Source organism: Symphodus melops (genome assembly GCF_947650265.1).
Source record: "Symphodus melops genome assembly, chromosome: 10".
Lineage (NCBI taxonomy): Eukaryota > Metazoa > Chordata > Actinopteri > Labriformes > Labridae > Symphodus > Symphodus melops.
The window spans coordinates 21,289,540-21,307,414 of NC_136700.1; the positions used below are offsets into that span (position 1 = coordinate 21,289,540).

The following is a 17,875-nucleotide window of genomic DNA, read 5'->3' on the forward strand; positions in this document are numbered from 1 at the left end:
GCATTCCCCAGGTCAAGCCACTTTTGAACCAGAAACAGCGGCAGAAGCGCCTGACCTGGGCTACAGAGAAGCAGCACTGGACTGTTGCTCAGTGGTCCAAAGTACTTTTTTCGGATGAAAGCAAAGTTTGCATGTCATTCGGAAATCAAGGTGCCAGAGTCTGGAGGAAGACTGGGGAGAAGGAAATGCCAAAATGCCTGAAGTCCAGTGTCAAGTACCCACAGTCAGTGATGGTCTGGGGTGCCATGTCAGCTGCTGGTGTTGGTCCACTGTGTTTTATCAAGGGCAGGGTCAATGCAGCTAGCTATCAGGAGATTTTGGAGCACTTCATGCTTCCATCTGCTGAAAAGCTTTATGGAGATGAAGATTTAATTTTTCAGCACGACCTGGCACCTGCTCGCAGTGCCAAAACCACTGGTAAATGGTTTACTGACCATGGTATTACTGTGCTCAATTGGCCTGCCAACTCTCCTGACCTGAACCCCATAGAGAATCTGTGGGATATTGTGAAGAGACAGTTGAGAGACGCAAGACCCAACACTCTGGATGAGCTTAAGGCCGCTATCGAAGCATCCTGGGCCTCCATAAGATCTCAGCAGTGCCACAGGCTGATTGCCTCCACGCCACGCCGCATTGAAGCAGTTTTCTGCAAAAGGATTCCCGACCAAGTATTGAGTGCATAACTGAACATAATTATTGGAAGGTTGACTTTTTTTGTATTAAAAACACTTTTCTTTTATTGGTAGGATGAAATATGCTAATTTGTTGAGATAGGGATTTTTGGTTTTTCTTGACTTTTTTGCCAAAATCATCAATATTAAAACAATATAAGGCTTGAACTACTTCAGTTGTGTGTAATTAATCTAAAATATATGAAAGTCTAATGTTTATCAGTACAATATAGAAAATAATGAACTTTATCACAATATTCTAATTTTCTGAGAAGGACCTGTATGTGTCTCTCTAAAAATAAAGAGATACAGTAGATCCATCCTTGTTTACAGTATGACATCACTTCTTACCTGTTAGATATCTTTAAATAATATCACAGCTTACAGCTATATTATTTTAATTGTTTCAGCTGTTTTTACAAACAGACATTTTAAGTTGTACCAATAATAACATTTTTTCCCCCTTTTTATTAACACACTGTGTCCTCTCTGTCTTCTTCTTGGATTTGGTTGTTACTGTATGTTTCCAAAACTGTACAAACGGTTTATGACTCCATGCACACAGATTTGTAAACCATTAGAATTGGCTTTACAAGCTTTGAACCTTTCTCAAGTGGGGTACACAGATGCTCTGGGCCCATTTTACACCCGCTTGCGGACTTATCGTGAGATAACTGCGCCCCTACGGCATACCTTTCACAACGTGTGTTTGAGGCAAGAGGAGAGAAAGTATACCTGAAATGTATATTTTTTGCGCTCTCAGATCGTTAATATGACATATAGTAAAAATTGTTGCTTAAATGCAGGCCTTCCGACTTAAAAAAAAAAAACAGGACTTGATGAACTGGCTTCATTTATGCGTAATGATTGAATAACAAGCCGCCCAGAATAAATAAGTGGGCGTGTGTTATTTTCCGGAAAGGTGCGTCAATTTGTGGCAGACCTTATATAACACAGGTGGTCTTTGGAGTTCATCACAGTCAGCCATGGGTCGTCCTGGGGTTCAGACGTTAACATGGACACTGTTTGTCTACCTGAGTTTGATGTGTGTGGATCAAGCAGTGGCAGGGCCGTAAGTTCACTTTTATTGTTGATAAAATTCACACTTTTGTTTGATTGTAAGTTTAGTTTAAGTTTAATACTTTGATGCTCAATTTGTTGTGTGCAGGCAGTTCATGGTCACCATTCCTGCAGTCATCGAGGCTGGAGCTGAAACGCCGTTCTGTGCGAGCCTCTTGAAGCCCAATGAGACCCTGGTGATGACTGTATCTCTGAGGTCCCTGCAGCAGAATATGACTCTCATGGAGGAAACATCCAGTCAGGAGTTTCATACCTGCATTAAGTTTACGGTCAGCTTTTTTTGTTGCTTAAATCCTCTGTGGAATTTTTGTTGTAACTTCTAAAAACTGCCATATAATGGCTTAATACGGACTCTGAAAATGGAGAATCATAACGCAGGGTGCCAAGGAAATGATCAGCTTTCACAACTATTGAAACCCTGTGCGCAATATTCGGTTTATGTTTATTTTGGCGTCCCCTGTAGACAAAGTGGAACCTCTGATTCTGTGCCTATTCCCTGCCCTCATCAAGCGGTTACACGTTTAATATATTATCTGGAAAATGTCACATCACTTTACCCACTGGAGCTTAATTTAAAAGATTAGATTTTAATTTCCATCAATGGGAAACACTAACATGAGAAATCTTATACAAGGCAAGGAACACTGTGATTACGGTAAATAGACCGGGGTAATCAAACACAGACACAGGTGAGGACAATCAGGACAATCAACAGGAAGGTAAAACAGGCAGGAGTAAAGACAACACTGGGGACTACCATAATCTAAGTAGTTTATTGGTTCTATACTACAATTGGGTCCAGTTCCCTGTTTTCATTCGCAACGAGAAGACACTAAAAAAAGTACCCTTCTTTCACAGGCTCCTTCAGTTCAAGAGGAAGTCCGGATGTTGGAGGTGCAGGTCCGCGGGGCAACGTTTAACTCAAAAGAAGTCCGAAAAGTTCTGATCAAAGCCTACCAGCCCAGCACATTCATCCAAACGGATAAACCGATCTACCTCCCAGGACAAACAGGTTGTTAGATAGTTGTCTGGCTTTCAATTTCTTATGACGTAAAATAGGTGTTTATAATTTATTGAGTGGTTGACTTATTGCTTGATGATTAAACAATGTAAGGAAATGTGTGTTCCCCTTTAAATGGTACCACAACAAAGAAATGATATACTAGAGACAAATGTCCTTTTTGTGCAAGGTTTAGGTGGATTGAAAGTAATACTCAGAAGATGAGGTTTTTTAACTTCATATCTCTTTGCACATTTCTCAGTGAATTTCAGAGTCGTCTCTCTGGACAGCAAGTTGAGACCTGTCAATCGCTTGGTAAGAGTGTAAACGGCCTTTTCCTGGATTATTAGATTTTATTCATCTAAAGATTGGTACTTGGGCTGATTTTATAATAGATTTACTGAAACACTTAAACGTGATGTATTGTTCTAATGTAATGTTTGGCAGTTTCGTCTTGAAACTCGCTAGAAAGCCAACCTAGGTTTATGATGGAAGCCTCAGAAAGAGTAAAATAAATTCAGTGTTTAATTGCCAGTTGAAACTGGAAATGATGAAACACAATGATTTTTCTATGGAAAATGAAATGTAACAAAGACACTGGCAACAATGACAGAATCAAAATGTCCTCTAATACAGCTTTCTTTTTTCACAGTACACTGTCATTGAAATGAAGGTAAGAAAATATCTACTCACCTTTTTTGATGTATCAGGACCTGTCTCACAAAAATATGTTGCACACTAACTTCTGCAAACATGTCAAAAAGATGTATAATTTACAAATCATTCAAAGTGTTCCCTTGCACCCCTAACTGCGCTGCAGAGCGAAAATGATTATTATTTTTTTTTTTTTAGAAATGAAATGAGCTTCATGCTGTCATTTGGGAGAGAAGTTGGCAGTTTGGTCTGGGCTTTATTCTGTTTTGAATACACGTTTCTCCTGTATTTTAATTTTGCACCTTCGTCATATACAGGATTCAGCCAACAACAGGATTGGACAGTGGTTACAAAAACAATCCAATGGGAAAATATTGCAGCTGTTTTACTCCTTAAACTCTGAGGCTCGTGAAGGAACCTACAGTGTCATTGTGTCGATTGGGGATGAGAAAATTGTTCACAACTTTAAGGTGGAGAAATACGGTGAGTTATTTCTCCATGCCTTCTATTTCAATACGTTTGTATTGAAGCAATAATAAAATGTTTTTGTCTGCAGTTTTACCGAGATTTGAAGTCAAAATAGATGCAGCTGGTGAAGTTAGTATCGGACAAGAAGACATCAAAGTTGTAGTTTGTGCAAAGTAAGTCAAGCTTCTTTCATTCGTTCACTCTTAAACAAACTAACAGAAAATGTCTCCATTCAAACACCATGTTTAATTTGTCTATGTAGATATACATACGGGCAGCCTGTCCCAGGAAATGTTAAAATTGAGATGCACCGACCTCTCAGTCACTATTATACAAGGACCTTTGACGTCACCCCTGATAATCCAGCTCGTGTCCCTGAGATAACACCCCCATCTCACATGGAGATAAAACAGGTAGAGTCTGCTGGAACCTTACATGCATTACTTGACATTCAACATACTGCATACTACTAAATACAGAAGAAAGTATATAAAGGCTCCTGTCTTATCATTCCAAAACAAAGAACAGAAGATTGTTTTCCAGCTTGAACCAAGCTTCAACAAAACTGGAGACTGAACCTCAATGTCCATATTTTAATTAGTCTGTTAAATTAAACTTTTTAGGCGGATAAGACCGGCTGTGCAACTTTTCTTATCAAGATGTCAACTTTCACAAAACTTGACCAAAAAGTGCTTCGAGATGAACTGCAACTCGAGGCCAGCGTGGAGGAGGAGGGAACAGGCAAGTGTCAATCATGTTTTGAAAAATCTATTCATTGTTTATATCTTTGAGCTTTAACACTGAGGCTTCTTGTACAGGTATTTCACACCATAATCAGAAGAGACTTGATGTATCCTACGTCATCGGAAAGGTTTTCTTCATTGACACACCCAAGATTTATGACAAAGGATCAGATGTGGAGGGAAAAGTAAGTTCACGCTCACTCATGCATCAGATCCTGAGCACAGTCTCAGCTTTTCGTTTAGTCATGCAACTTTGTGCTTTTAACAGGTCAAAGCTGTGACTTACGACAACACGCCCATCCCTGGCATGAAGGTGCACTTGTTTGAGGGAGAGAGGTGGTCGTCACGTCTGCTGCAGAATCTCACAACTGACAGTGAAGGTGTCGCAGCTTTCACGATCGGCACAGCTGAGTTTAAACACGACATCCAGCTTCTTGTAAGTACGATGTGAAACTGCACTAGAAACTAAGACAACATCAAAACACACAAAGGTTTAGACCTAAATGATCAATACGCTGCTACTGATCATCTCTATGCACAAATATCTGCTTCAGACTGGATTTTGGCGTCTTATGAACAGGAATGTACAGCTTTCTGTTTTGTCGGGTTGATCGATCGTGTTGGTTAGGATTTGGTTTCTTTGCAGGGAAAAAGTCGAGAACAGAATATGTGATGTACATACTTCTGTTACACCTTTTAGGGATCTGTATGTTCATATAGACGCAAACAAGACATCAATCTGACATCACTACACACATTCTCCCATGTTGTCATAGTAAGTTACACAGAGGGTTGTGAAGCTGTATACTGAGGTTTACATTATCAACCCAAAATGATGTGAAATGAGAATAACTTCAGTTTGAGTTCCCACCCTCTCCTCTGAAATAATACTTGGTTGAAGCTCAACACTCACAGGTTCATTTCTCAACTTCACCCCACGATCTAGGTAAGCAGCAAACCCTCAGTGAGATACGATGGGCATCGATCTCCGTACTACCAAATCGGAGAACACACGCTGACCTCGGTCAAAGCTTTTGCTCCACAAACTAAAACAATCAGCTCCCTGGAGGTGAAGAAAAACGATCAACCACTTGCCTGTGATACAGAAGCAGAAATCTTCATCCGTTTCGTTGTAGTCGGAGAAGCTCAAGGCTCTGCTGATGTCATGTATCTGGTGGGTGAACTGTTTGGAAGTCTATTCATGTTCTTCTGACAAACAAGAAAAGCACAGTTTGTAATCTGCCGTAATAAGAATGAGGTGTCACTGTGAGAGAGCGTTACTTATTCAGTGTGTCTTTTAAACTCCACAGGTCTTATCCAGAGGAGCCATTGTATGGCAAGGATTCAAACAAGTTGAAGTCCAAGATAAATCAGGTATTAAAAGACTGGCTTGAATCAGGAACTTTCTTTCCACGAAGGCCCAGTATGTAACTGTTTGTCTCACCTCTCTGGTTAAAGAGTTCTTCACTGGAAAGAGAGGGAGGCAGGATTTCATATCTTTTTGTATAACCCAGAGGTTATTCACTCGACAAACACAAACTTAACTTTGTTTTAAGGCTGCTGGAAACCTAAACGCACAAAAGTCATGTTCCTCTGTAATACAGGGTCTCCTGTGCACAAGAGGGGGGGCATCTAAAAATCTCAAAATTCCACTGTTGTGAACATTGTTAGCTTTTAATAACCCAGTGAGGACTGGAACTGAGGTCAGGCCCAAAAAAAAGACGGGGGTGGGGGTGGTGGGGGGGGGGGGGGGGGGGGGGCTGGGGCTGGTAAGGCTGAACAAAAACAATGCACACCACTTTAACCCCTTTTTCAACACATGGGAAATAATAATTTAAGGACTTTCAGGAATGCAGAAGTTTCACTTCAGTGACAACAAACTGAAAAAAATGAACTGCTGTTCTCTCCTCCTTGCAGCTGATCTTTATAAGTTTTAAAAAAACCATGAGCACTTGGAGAAAGTATAGGCTCTGCACAGGGTATCCTGTTAACCATTTCTATATTTGTCTGTTTCAGTGACTGAGGGCAAGATGTCCTTCAAGTTCAGAGTGTCCCCTGAGATGTCTCCATACGTCCAGGTTGTGGCTTACGCTGTCCTCCCCAGTGAGACGGTGATCGCCCACAGTGCTGACTTCTCCACTGAGAAGTGCTTCACTCACAAGGTCAGTGTGTTTTGTCTCACAGACTTTGCTTCTTAAACACTTTTACTGTGTCCCACTGACAGTTTTTCTTTGTCAGGTGTCACTGGAGTTTTCTCCATCCTCGGCTGTCCCAGGAGAGGAAAACATCCTGAAGTTGACGTCCCATCCTGACTCTCTGTGTGGACTGAGCGCTGTCGACCAGAGCGTCCTCATTAAAGAGCCCGGGAAAACTCTGGACGCAGAAAAGGTAAATGCTTCAATAAACCAAGTGTCTATTAGTCTCAATCAAGAACCAGGGGACTCTCTTTAACATGACAGATTTGTCCCCTGTTGGAAACTCATTCAGCTGCCTTTCTTTTCAGATATTTAATCTGTTACCAGTCAGAAAATCTACACATATTCCATACTCAGCTGAAGACCCTTTAGAGTGCCTGACAGTGAGATCAAAAAGATCTATCATGCCACATCGCCCACCGCGTGCCACAGATGATGCTTACAATGTTTTCCAGGTAATTCTTATGAAATATTTAAAAAAAAAAAAAGGTTTTATTTAATACATTTTCAGTGAGTTTCCTTTGATGTTTTATCTAGAGTGTTGGGCTGAAGATGGCAACCAATTTGTTTATTCGGACACCATCGTGCCTCATCTATAGAGGAGAAGAATACCACCGGGGCTATGGTGACTTTTTGTCTTTCATTTATCATACTGTACTTGCTCATTGACACTCAGAAGCTGTCAAAAGATTTAAAGCACAACATGTTTTGATGGAATATTTTCTGGTTTCTATGCAGGATATGGATTTCATTCCAGGGAGCTTATTCCTTTGGCTAGTGCACATCCTGGCAGCTTTGAGGGAGTTGTGGAGACTGTCCGCAGTTTTTTCCCTGAGACTTGGATTTGGGACCTTGTGGAAGTTGGGTGAGCTTCTAACACACACCTGGCAAAATGTCCCAAAGCATTTCTACCTTTTACACGATTTGTATGCAGTGACACCTGCAGGATTACATTTTATAGCATGCACTTCACAATAAGCACTACAAACGCTTTGATGTGATTTCAGTAGCTCATTATGTTACACCAGAGATTCCCATTGAAAGCCGTCCTTCTATGTGGTGAGTGGACCGGCTAAAGACTGCGCCTCGAAAACCTAAAGGAGAGAGGAACCAAAATTCAGTTCAGACAAAACAACTTGCTGGAATGTAACTATTAAAAAACATAAATCTAAGGGCCAGCTCAGGCTGTATAGAGAAGATTTGAGCTTCTTAACACAGTTTAGGTCTTATTTACTGTACCAAGCAGGATCACATCAGCCAATCAAAGAAAAGAGACGAGAACTTGATAAAAATGGATTGACTTAAGAGTTGTTTGTTGATCCATCCTACACTGCTTTGATGCTGATGAACTGGTTGTCATCAGGTTTGAAAGCACTGTGCAAACTGGTAATGCTGTTATTCAGAGTGACACTTGATGTAACATTTCTTCAAGTCATAATGCAGACCTGTGTTCATTATTTTTTTCTGCTTCAGGGAGACTGGAACAAAGGATGTGCCCGTCACTGTCCCTGACACCATCACCACCTGGGAGACGGAGGCTTTTTGTTTGTCACCTCAGGGTTTGGGTTTAGCTCCTCGTAAAGAGCTCACCGTCTTCCAGCCTTTCTTCCTGGAGCTCAGCCTGCCTTACTCCATCATCCGAGGCGAGAACTTTGAGCTGAAGGCGACCGTCTTTAACTACCTGTCCAGCTGCCTCATGGTAACCAATGTTTATAGTCGGCTTATGCTGTGGCATCCCTTCTGCAGTGAGACAAACATTTTAATCTTCAGGAGCCCCCGGGGTCACCTGGAGTTTACCCCCGCAGCACTGAGAGGATCCTGTTTTCATCTTTTTACTGAGTTTAACTGGACTCTTCTAAAGGTGTAAGGAGAATTAAGTACAGCTGGTGTGGGGCGTCGGTGGGCTGCTGGTTAGTTTGTCTGTACAGGTTGTAGTCCTTAAAGTGGACAGCCGGGGTTTGAATCAGACCTGTAGCTTGTTTCCTTTGTCATGGCTCGCTCGCGCTTTATCTCCCCCCCACCCCCGATATCCAACTCTGTCCACAGTCCTGTCTGTCAAATAAAGGCTTAAAGAGCCCCAAAATGAACCTTTAAAAAAAGGATAGGTGGTAATGTGAAGGGGTTGAAGTAAATAGTTAGTTGAAAATACTCCATTAAAGCAGATATAGCTTCAGGACTACAACAACGTACTTGTGTCTCTTAACTTCCTGAAATCAGTTAAAATAATGTCAACAAAACTTTAACGCCCGCAGTCACATAATCAACTTTATTTTCTGGATGAAAAGCTTATCGATGTCATTATGAAGAGCTTGTTTGGATCTTTTTTTAGATCAATGGTTGTTTGTGTTTTGAACATGATAAAATACAGTTGTCTCTTTTCAACAGGTCACTGTGACTCCAGCCCCCTCCTTGGATTACACACTCACCCCCCTCTCTGGTGACCAGTACACGTCATGTTTATGTGCCAACGAGCGCAAGACCCTCAGCTGGATCATGGATGCCACAGCTTTAGGTGATGGTCAAGTCTATTTGTGTTTGTTTTTAAACTGGTTGTTTTCACTCATGCACTCTGAAAATGTTGAGTTCAAGCCGCTCAAAAACAATTTTATACTCGTCACCATTCTCCTGAAAAACCCTACAAACTAGTTTATGAAGTTACCTTTTTGCCGACACTGAAATGGATTTAAAATTGTTCTCATACAAGTGTAAACAGGCTGTCTGGCATATTGTTGATAATGTTCTCACTTTGTTTCAGGGGTTATGAACGTGTCTGTGACTGCTGAGGCTGTGGCGTCTCACACTTCATGTAACAATGAGATTGTGAGCGTGCCGGAGAGAGGCCGCGTCGACGTGGTCACAAAATCCCTCATTGTAAAGGTTTGTACCTTACAACACAATGAAAAAGGAACTCTAACTCATACAGAGAAACTTCAACCGATGTATCAGGGTGTTATTAATCGACGCACTCACCCTGCTTTTACTTGGGTCAGGTGTCTTCAACAGCATTATTTTTGTATTTGAGAAACTTGACAACTTACAGTATTCAAGTCATACTATTTTTGTGATCCTGCAGAGCGATCAGTCACTGTTTACGTTTATTTGAAGGATTAGTTGGTCTTTAACACTAATGAATACAGTGTCTAATTTAAAGCAGCGTTTATGCATCATAGCACCAGGCTATAAAAAGAGACTGGACATGACATTGAGATCAGCTTTTCTTTTCTGTAGTATCCCAGTATTATCATTAGCATCTCATGCTAAATATGTGCAAGTGACATCATTTCTGCTCCTCAGGCTGAAGGAACCGAGGTGATCAAGACCCACAACTGGCTGCTCTGTCCCAAAGGTCAGTGTGGACAATGCAAGAGATTCTTCCCCACATCATTGTGTCGGCCTTTTTGAATTTTATTCGGAGTCCTCGTTTTGTTCTTCTCTGTAAAGGATTTGTTTTGTGTTTACAGATGAGACTTTGACAGAGGAAGTCGAGATATCGCTCCCTGAGAATGTGATCCAAGGATCTGCCCGTGCTCTTGTTTCAGTCCTGGGTAAACTGATGATTTCTCTTTGCTGCAGTGGCGTGATTGTCTTCACAGCTATTAACAGACTTTAATGTGTGGCGTTGTCCTGAAAGGATTTATGGACCTTAGTATTCATGGTGTTTAATAAGAGCTAAGTAATAAAGGTGGCGGAAAGATCAATGAACCTCAGTCACCAATCTTTCTTAGAAGACATTTCTTCTCAACTCATTGACCAGTTTTTTTTTTTTTTTTTTAGATAATTCTGGCATTCCCCAGCATTTTCTTTTCTGGGATTTGTTGCTGTAGGTAAAGACAAAATCAGTCAAGACTCAGAAGTTTACTTGCACACATCTAAGTGCTGAAACGTCCTTATCTAATCAAATACCCAAACATCCAGAATATAAATCTCTGTGCTATATAAGCCACAGTCTGCCACTCGGAGAGACCCCCAAAACAAATGATGACACTATCTTCCTTACAAGTCCTTCCGACTGTTTGGAGATTTTCTTTTTAGCTGAGGAAAAATCCCAGATAAGAAACCTTTGGTGAATGTGAAAACTGTGTAGGTGGGTTTTTTTTTTCATGAGACCCAGTGTTGCCGATCTGCTAAACTTTTAACCATTTACAGTCAAATTGAAAGTGTCCACAATTGCAGCAATGAATGAAGTCTGTGTTTTTGTTCAGGTGACATCCTGGGCCGAGCTCTGAAGAACCTGGACGGGCTGCTGCGGATGCCATATGGATGTGGCGAGCAGAACATGGCTCTTCTGGCCCCGAACATCTACATCCTCCAATACCTGAAGAACACACAGCAGCTGACCCCGGCCATCATGGAGAAGGCTGGCAACTTCCTGACCAGTGGTGTGTATCTGTTTTCTTAGGGATGCAAAAAATAAAATATTCAGTCTCTTCCATCTTTCAACTAACCTCATCGTTTTTACTTACTTAGAATAAATGTTGCATGATGTGTTAAAAACAAAGATTCCTGCAGTTAGGATAGTTACACGGATGCAATAGAAGCTTAGTCTCCAAATGGTTGTCATAGTAACATCACATTTACAACCAATAAAGAAACAAACCTAATCAAAAAAAATCTTGAATTCAAGAACTCATATACTGAGGGATATAACGAAACGTCAGCATCGCCTTGAACTTCCTCTCTGTGAATCTTCCTGAATATTTCCCGCCGTGTTCTCACATCAGCTCACCTGTTGAAAGTGTTCAGTACAGTCAATCTGTTTTCATCTGTGATTGTTTAACAGGCTACCAGAGACAGCTGAACTACAAGCATCATGGAGGAGCTTACAGCACATTTGGAAGAGGATCAGGGAACACTTGGTGAGAACATTACTGAATCCTATCCACATGTTCTGTGTAGACAAATGTTTCTATTTCTCCATTATGCATTCAGGTTGTTGTTGTGAATGTCTAATCTAAGTAAGGTTAAGATCCTTGTATGGTTGGATGTAGTGCAGGACAAACACTCTTTCAGTCTTTAAATTTCTTTAGCTGCATTATCGATCTTTTGATACTACTCAGAGACATGGAAATAAATGTTTAAGCCCCTTGTTGTTGTTACTTCTCTAGAGAGACAGGAAATGTAAGGGGATGTTGTGCACCAAACAAAGGCAGGATTGGGAGTAAAGAGGTTCATTATCCAGAACACCCTGCAGCCAATCAGAATCAAGTCTTCACTTAGATGTTGGTGTAACTTGTTTCATGTTCTCAGGCTGACGGCTTTCGTGCTGAGATCCTTCGCCAAAGCACAGTTGTTCGTCTTCATCGACCCAGAAAAGATTTCAGAGTCAAAGTCTTGGCTGGTGAGCAAACAGCAGGAACATGGATGTTTCCAACAGTTGGGGAAACTCTTCAACAACAGAATGAAGGTAAATGCAAACTGTCTGTGTAGAAAAGACAAACCAGTCAGCTCTGTGGGTCAAATTAAAAAAAAAAAAAAATGGCTTTATTGGCACATATTTACATTTCCAAGGTGAAAATGATTCTGTAAATAGAGACGGAAGAGCTGATTTGTTTCATATCTTATCAGCTTAGAGAAAACTGTGTGCAGAATTGTAATTTTGATTAAACTTCAGTGTTATTGTATCGTTGGACATCCCTGTCACCGTTTGCTTTCTCTCTTCAGGGCGGCGTCTCTGATGAAGTGACTCTCAGTGCGTACATCACTGCTGCCTTCTTGGAGATGAACTCGTCTGTTAATGTAAGTACAGACTTGTTCAACAGCTTTGTTGTGTGTTATATTATAGAGGTAAAACAACGTCACACTGAATTAAAAAGAGGAGTCGAGGGGCGTTGAGAATGCCCAAATTAAAATCTTAAAGAAAGTGTAGGTGACTACAGCTGATGTGTGCTGTCAATGATTTAACCAATCAGAGAGCAGTAGAGCACCAGGAGCTGCAGCATGTGCTTCACTAAAGAGACACATTCAGAACAAACAGAGGTTTGAGCTTTCTGTCAGGACAAACGGTTCCATCAAAAACACTAAAAGAAGCTCTGGACAGCCAAAGTGAAAGTCAGTCAGTGAAATGACTAACTGATTCTGCTGACTGTTTACCTTTTGTGCCATTAATCTCTGGAGGCTGATGTGATTTGTATCTCGCAAACTTTAATTGTTTTCTTCACTTAACCATGAAAATGATGGTGGCAATTTTAAATAAGAGATGGATAAGTCTGGACACGTCTTCTAGGTTTTCTTTATCCAAGCATTTACCCAAATCCAAGATGATCAGTCCTTCACTGGCCAGCATGTCGTATTTTTCTGCGTTTCTACCCAATTAAAGCATTAATGCATGCTCACTGCAGTCGATGTGCAGGAGGACAGTCAGACGTGCAGATATTAGCATGTCTATAGACGGGGGCAGAAATGAGCAGTGCTCATTGGTACCATTTCAGTGACGCACAGATGACTCTTTATTAAAACAAGATTATTTTAAATGTCAGAGTTTTGACGTCACATTTTAATATATTTATTACGATGATTACTTCCTTATCAGATCATGTTGCTTCTTAAACGTGTTGCAGGATCCTGTGGTGAAAAGCAGCCTGTCCTGCCTCAGGGAGTCAATCGATGACCTCAGCAACACCTACGCCACCGCTCTGCTGGCGTACGTCTTCACCCTGGCAGGTGACATGGAGACCCGTGCTCACCTTCTGAGACACCTTGACACAGTTGCAATACACAAAGGTGAGTCTTCCCCCTCAAGGAACCCCCTCTGGTATCGAAGCTCTGACAGTATAGCTCACCATGAGTGTGTTTGTGTTTCAGGAGGTTACCTCCACTGGTCTCAGAGCGCAACAGACACCTCCTCTCTGTCTGTGGAGATCAGCTCTTATGTGCTGCTGGCCAAACTCAGCATCTCTTCTCCCACTGCTGAAGACCTGGGATACTCCACACGCATCGTCAGATGGCTGACCACTCAGCAGAACTATTATGGAGGCTTCTCCTCCACACAGGTAACCCTGAAATAGAGTCAAAGTGGACTTTTTTAGAAGAGAAATACACTACAAAAAATGTTCTCAGACATGCCTGTGACTCAACTAGAAACTCTTTTTATAAACCAAGTTAGCCAACAAATTTGATTGTACACAAATGCATCAGGAAGGGAAGAAGGAAAGCACAGTTACAAAACATCTAAAGTCTTTTGTTTTCTTTAAATGTATTTTCTATAGTTTTAGTTGTTTCTGGCATTGCTTTTGTCAGCCATCATTTCCTCCTGTAAATAAAGCCTTCATAACAAATACTACTGATCTCGTGTTTGTCATAGGACACAGTGGTGGCTCTCCAGGCTTTGGCTCTCTACTCCACCCTGGTGTTCAGTCCAAAAGGTTCCAGCACGGTGACGATCCAGTCTCCCAGCATGCAGCTGTTCTTCGACGTGAACCAAGAAAACAAGCTGCTCTACCAGGAGCAGGTGCTGCAGGGCGGGGCCGAAAAGTACAGCCTGCAGGTGAAGGGAACGGCGTGTGCTTCAGCGCAGGTCAGTAAACGTGGAAACAAATTGTTGCTGATAACACTAATAGAATCCTCTTGAGGGTCCAGGTGAACATGTGGTATGTTTTATTACTGTCTCCACTGTGACCCATTCACAAAACACTATCTGTCTTGTAAAAGGAGAAAACAAGTTTTAGGTTCACTGCTCCTGCAGCTTGGACTCTGCTGCAGGAGGATTTGTGTCTGGGGGAGCGGGTCTCTTAAATGTGTTAAAAAGTAGACTGAAGATGCATCAGGTTACAGATATTAATAATACTTTTCTGCTCTGTGACTGAGATGTTGAATGTGTTTCTGCCTGTCTTACATCAGGACACTTTCAGGAAAGACCTTCTTAATCTCAATGAGGCTTTACTGTTTAAATGAATCTGTCAAATTTCTTTGAGTTATTTTCTGTCAGTACATGTTTGGCCTTTACATGCTGCAAAGAAAAAAATGTACAGCTTCAAAATCAGGTGAGAAGAGTTGAAGATTGTTGTAAACTTGTTTTCCAGATTTCTCTTCATTACAACATCCCAACTCCAACTGCTGTCCGCACATTGATGGTGAATGTCGAACCAGAAGCTGACTGTGGCAGCGCCTCTAACAGACGCAGGCTTTCCCTGAAATTCAAGAGCTTGTAAGTTAAATTTCTACACAAACTGGAACCAAATTCCAAATAACTTCATAATGGATCACTCGCATACCTACAAACCGCACACAAACTTTAAGTGTTTGTTTGAATCAGGTTTTCTTTTTACTTTTTTGCCTTTTTATGAAGCGGGCTCAAAAGCTGTACAATCCTGATTTGTGTATCATAGTAAAATGCCTTACTGACTGCTGTAGTAAAAGGCACCTGATATTTGCAGCAGCACCCAAACTTCCCCTTTTTCCTAAATTAAATGTATACATATACTCTGTACATGTATAACCTGTAATGTTGAGAACAAATGAAAGGACGCATCTTATGGTCAATGACTGATTTTGACTTCCAAACATCAGTCTAATCATGTCTTTGTCAGGCCAATAACTGTTGTATGAAGGAGCTTATAGTAACGGTGCACTGAGTACAGGATAAATCCCTGTGAGTGATGTATTAAGTAACTAATTTACTGCTGTGTACAGATACAGCGGAGCGGAGAGCAATACAAACATGGTGATCCTGGATATCAAAATGCTCTCTGGATTTATCCCAGACCCAGAGTCTTTGAAGGAGGTCAGTTATACCTCATTGTTAACCTGAGAGATGATGATGTCATCATGATGGTGATGATGATTTGCTGTCTCCTCACAGCTCAAACGCGCCCTGCTGGTGGATCGTGTGGAAGAAAAGAGAGATCATGTTATAGTTTATTTTACGGAGGTGAGAGGAGTCAAAGTGAGAAATAAGTAATGCTCTGCACATTAGTTTCTAACAATATTGTCTGTTTTCTTTCCTAATAGTTGCTGAAAGACACTCCCATCAATCATGAATTAGAGCTCATACAGAAGCTCTCGGTTCAGAACTTGAAGCCAGCTGTCGTCAAGATCTACGACTACTACCAGCCAAGTGAGCTAAAATTACATTCTTTAAAGACAAAGGCTGACTGTCTGCTAAACACCACAGCCTTTGTCTTTAAAGTACCTTGTATATGTAAATCTAAAAAGTCACTGCTGTTCCAGGTTGGATTGGGGAGCTCAAAGCCAGAGGTAGCCAGAGTCTCTAGCACAGCTGTCTGCATGCTAGAAGCCTACTTTTATTTGACTGTGAAGCAGAGTTGTTTAGGCCTGAGGGATAAATGGGGTCTTTTAAGAGATGAGCCAAGATTGGAACAGCCTTCCCTCAATGATCTCTAAATGCAACAAGAAAGCTATCATTTTATTTAATTGGCTCAGTAATTTGTTTTTGATCGTTTTCTTCTTTTTTCCTTTCAGGTGACCAGGCTGAGACTCAGTACATCTACCCCTGTGTTACAGGAAACAAAGTGTGAGAGCGGCTTGCTTTCCAAACATTAAGTCATCAGATATTTATTCCAGGGATCTTAATTTTTAGTTTTCACACATGCACTCTTAAAAAAGGAAATTATTCAGTTTACTTTTTTTAAAGGCAGGTTGAACCCCAAATCTTCCAGAGTTGGTTGTTCACACATGCACCTGCGTGTGAGGCTATCCCTGTCTGATACATCCTCCGTTGACCCCACTGGTCTAAGGAGGCAAGATGTAATGTAAACAGCCGTCAGCTTTTTGATTGTCCTGCTGTCTTTTCATTTGCAGCCTTAACACTGATGTTGTCTTGATGCTTCCAGTAAGAGTCTAAAATAAACCTCAGTTTTATTCCAAGTCACATCTGCTTGAGTGTATTTATTTTGTTATAAATGTATTTCTTTTTTGACCACTTGATGGCAGCACAATATGCCGTTGTCCCAAATAAAATGAAAAATTCTTCAACTCATCTAAGCGGATTACTAGGAGAAACGTGTAATGAGACTGGTGCAGGGTTATATTTAGTAAAATGATTTGGAATAATATAGCTGTAAGCAGAAATATTGTTTAAGGGTTATTAACCTGTGACCTCTTCATTCTTACTGACCTTGGATATCATCTGCTTTATGGTTATGGTGGTTGATCTTACACATATTGAGCTCTCTTTTATAAATTGCCTAAATTAAACTTAATGAATGGTAAATAAACAGTTTTCACAGAAGTGTGATCCATTTTGTTGTCGCAGCAAAAATGTTTTATTTGGAGATGCGTATAAATGCTTAATTAACTTTAGAGTCTCAACCAAGCACCCGGGGGCATCATTACAGAGTGATAGAGTTCTGGCTGAACCTTGTTTTTGTGCACATGTTTAAAGTTACTTACAGTCATTCCTACTCTATTTAGACAGTCAAAAAAATATATTTTTATTTTTTGTCCAGGGCTTGACTATTTTTATAATCACCCTCTGTCTGTACATACACATGTAACTAGTTTCTAGAAGGTCAGCCCTTGTTTCCAAGGCTCTTTAACTGTCTACAGGTCTCTTTTAACCAGCACACATGTTTCTCTCTTCTCACAGGTTAGGTACATTATGCTATATAAGTTTTAAGTCTAATGCTAAGGCCAACTGCACAGGTTTAACCTTTACTCTTAGTCACATAGGGGCTGCTAAATCTTGTTTGGGGATTATTGTATAGAGAGGGGAGGGGGGACAGCGGGTGTGTATTGTAACCAATGTCTTGTGTCCTGCCTGTCTGTATACTGCTACTGGATGCCCTGAATTTCCCTCGGGATCAATAAAGTATCCATCCATCCATCCATCCATCCATCCAGTTGATGGATATACTCAGATCTGGCATTTTCGACCATCACATTGTATGAGGACACAAGGTCCCTGAGGTAGAGCCTGTGCACCTCAAGGTTAGTGGATTTCCACAGGCGTTCAGTCTTTCGACATAGTCTCTTTAGATTTAGGATGTCTTCATTAGTCCACGGGCGAGCTTTTTCCCTGGTAGAGGAGTTTGTTTTAACAGGAGCCACCTGGTTCAGAATTTCTACACAGTGATTGTTAAAACAGTGAGTGAGATCATCCACATCGAG

The 17,875-nt window shown here is 41.1% G+C and overlaps 1 protein-coding gene and 1 long non-coding RNA gene across 2 annotated transcripts; both read left to right on the plus strand.

The window, feature by feature from the left end:
* Positions 1 to 1,639: 1,639 nt before the first annotated feature.
* On the plus strand, positions 1,640 to 16,321 carry LOC306829915 (alpha-2-macroglobulin-like). Its single transcript, XM_079353133.1, has 30 exons — positions 1,640 to 1,743; positions 1,840 to 2,020; positions 2,610 to 2,763; positions 3,014 to 3,066; positions 4,679 to 4,801; positions 4,885 to 5,052; positions 5,563 to 5,790; positions 5,927 to 5,990; positions 6,633 to 6,778; positions 6,855 to 7,004; positions 7,120 to 7,266; positions 7,349 to 7,436; positions 7,550 to 7,676; positions 8,285 to 8,510; positions 9,197 to 9,323; positions 9,567 to 9,688; positions 10,106 to 10,157; positions 10,273 to 10,356; positions 11,014 to 11,190; positions 11,592 to 11,667; positions 12,059 to 12,215; positions 12,473 to 12,547; positions 13,369 to 13,531; positions 13,613 to 13,800; positions 14,112 to 14,324; positions 14,830 to 14,954; positions 15,440 to 15,530; positions 15,609 to 15,677; positions 15,758 to 15,863; positions 16,229 to 16,321. Exons 1-30 carry the CDS (start codon positions 1,658 to 1,660, stop codon positions 16,282 to 16,284), a joined length of 3,822 nt encoding a protein of 1,273 aa, XP_079209259.1. The 5' UTR covers positions 1,640 to 1,657; the 3' UTR covers positions 16,285 to 16,321.
* On the plus strand, positions 3,701 to 4,574 carry LOC306831088. The gene is made up of 4 exons (XR_013780054.1): positions 3,701 to 3,888; positions 3,962 to 4,046; positions 4,136 to 4,286; positions 4,497 to 4,574. It is a non-coding gene; the product is annotated as an uncharacterized lncRNA (long non-coding RNA).
* Positions 16,322 to 17,875: the final 1,554 nt, after the last annotated feature.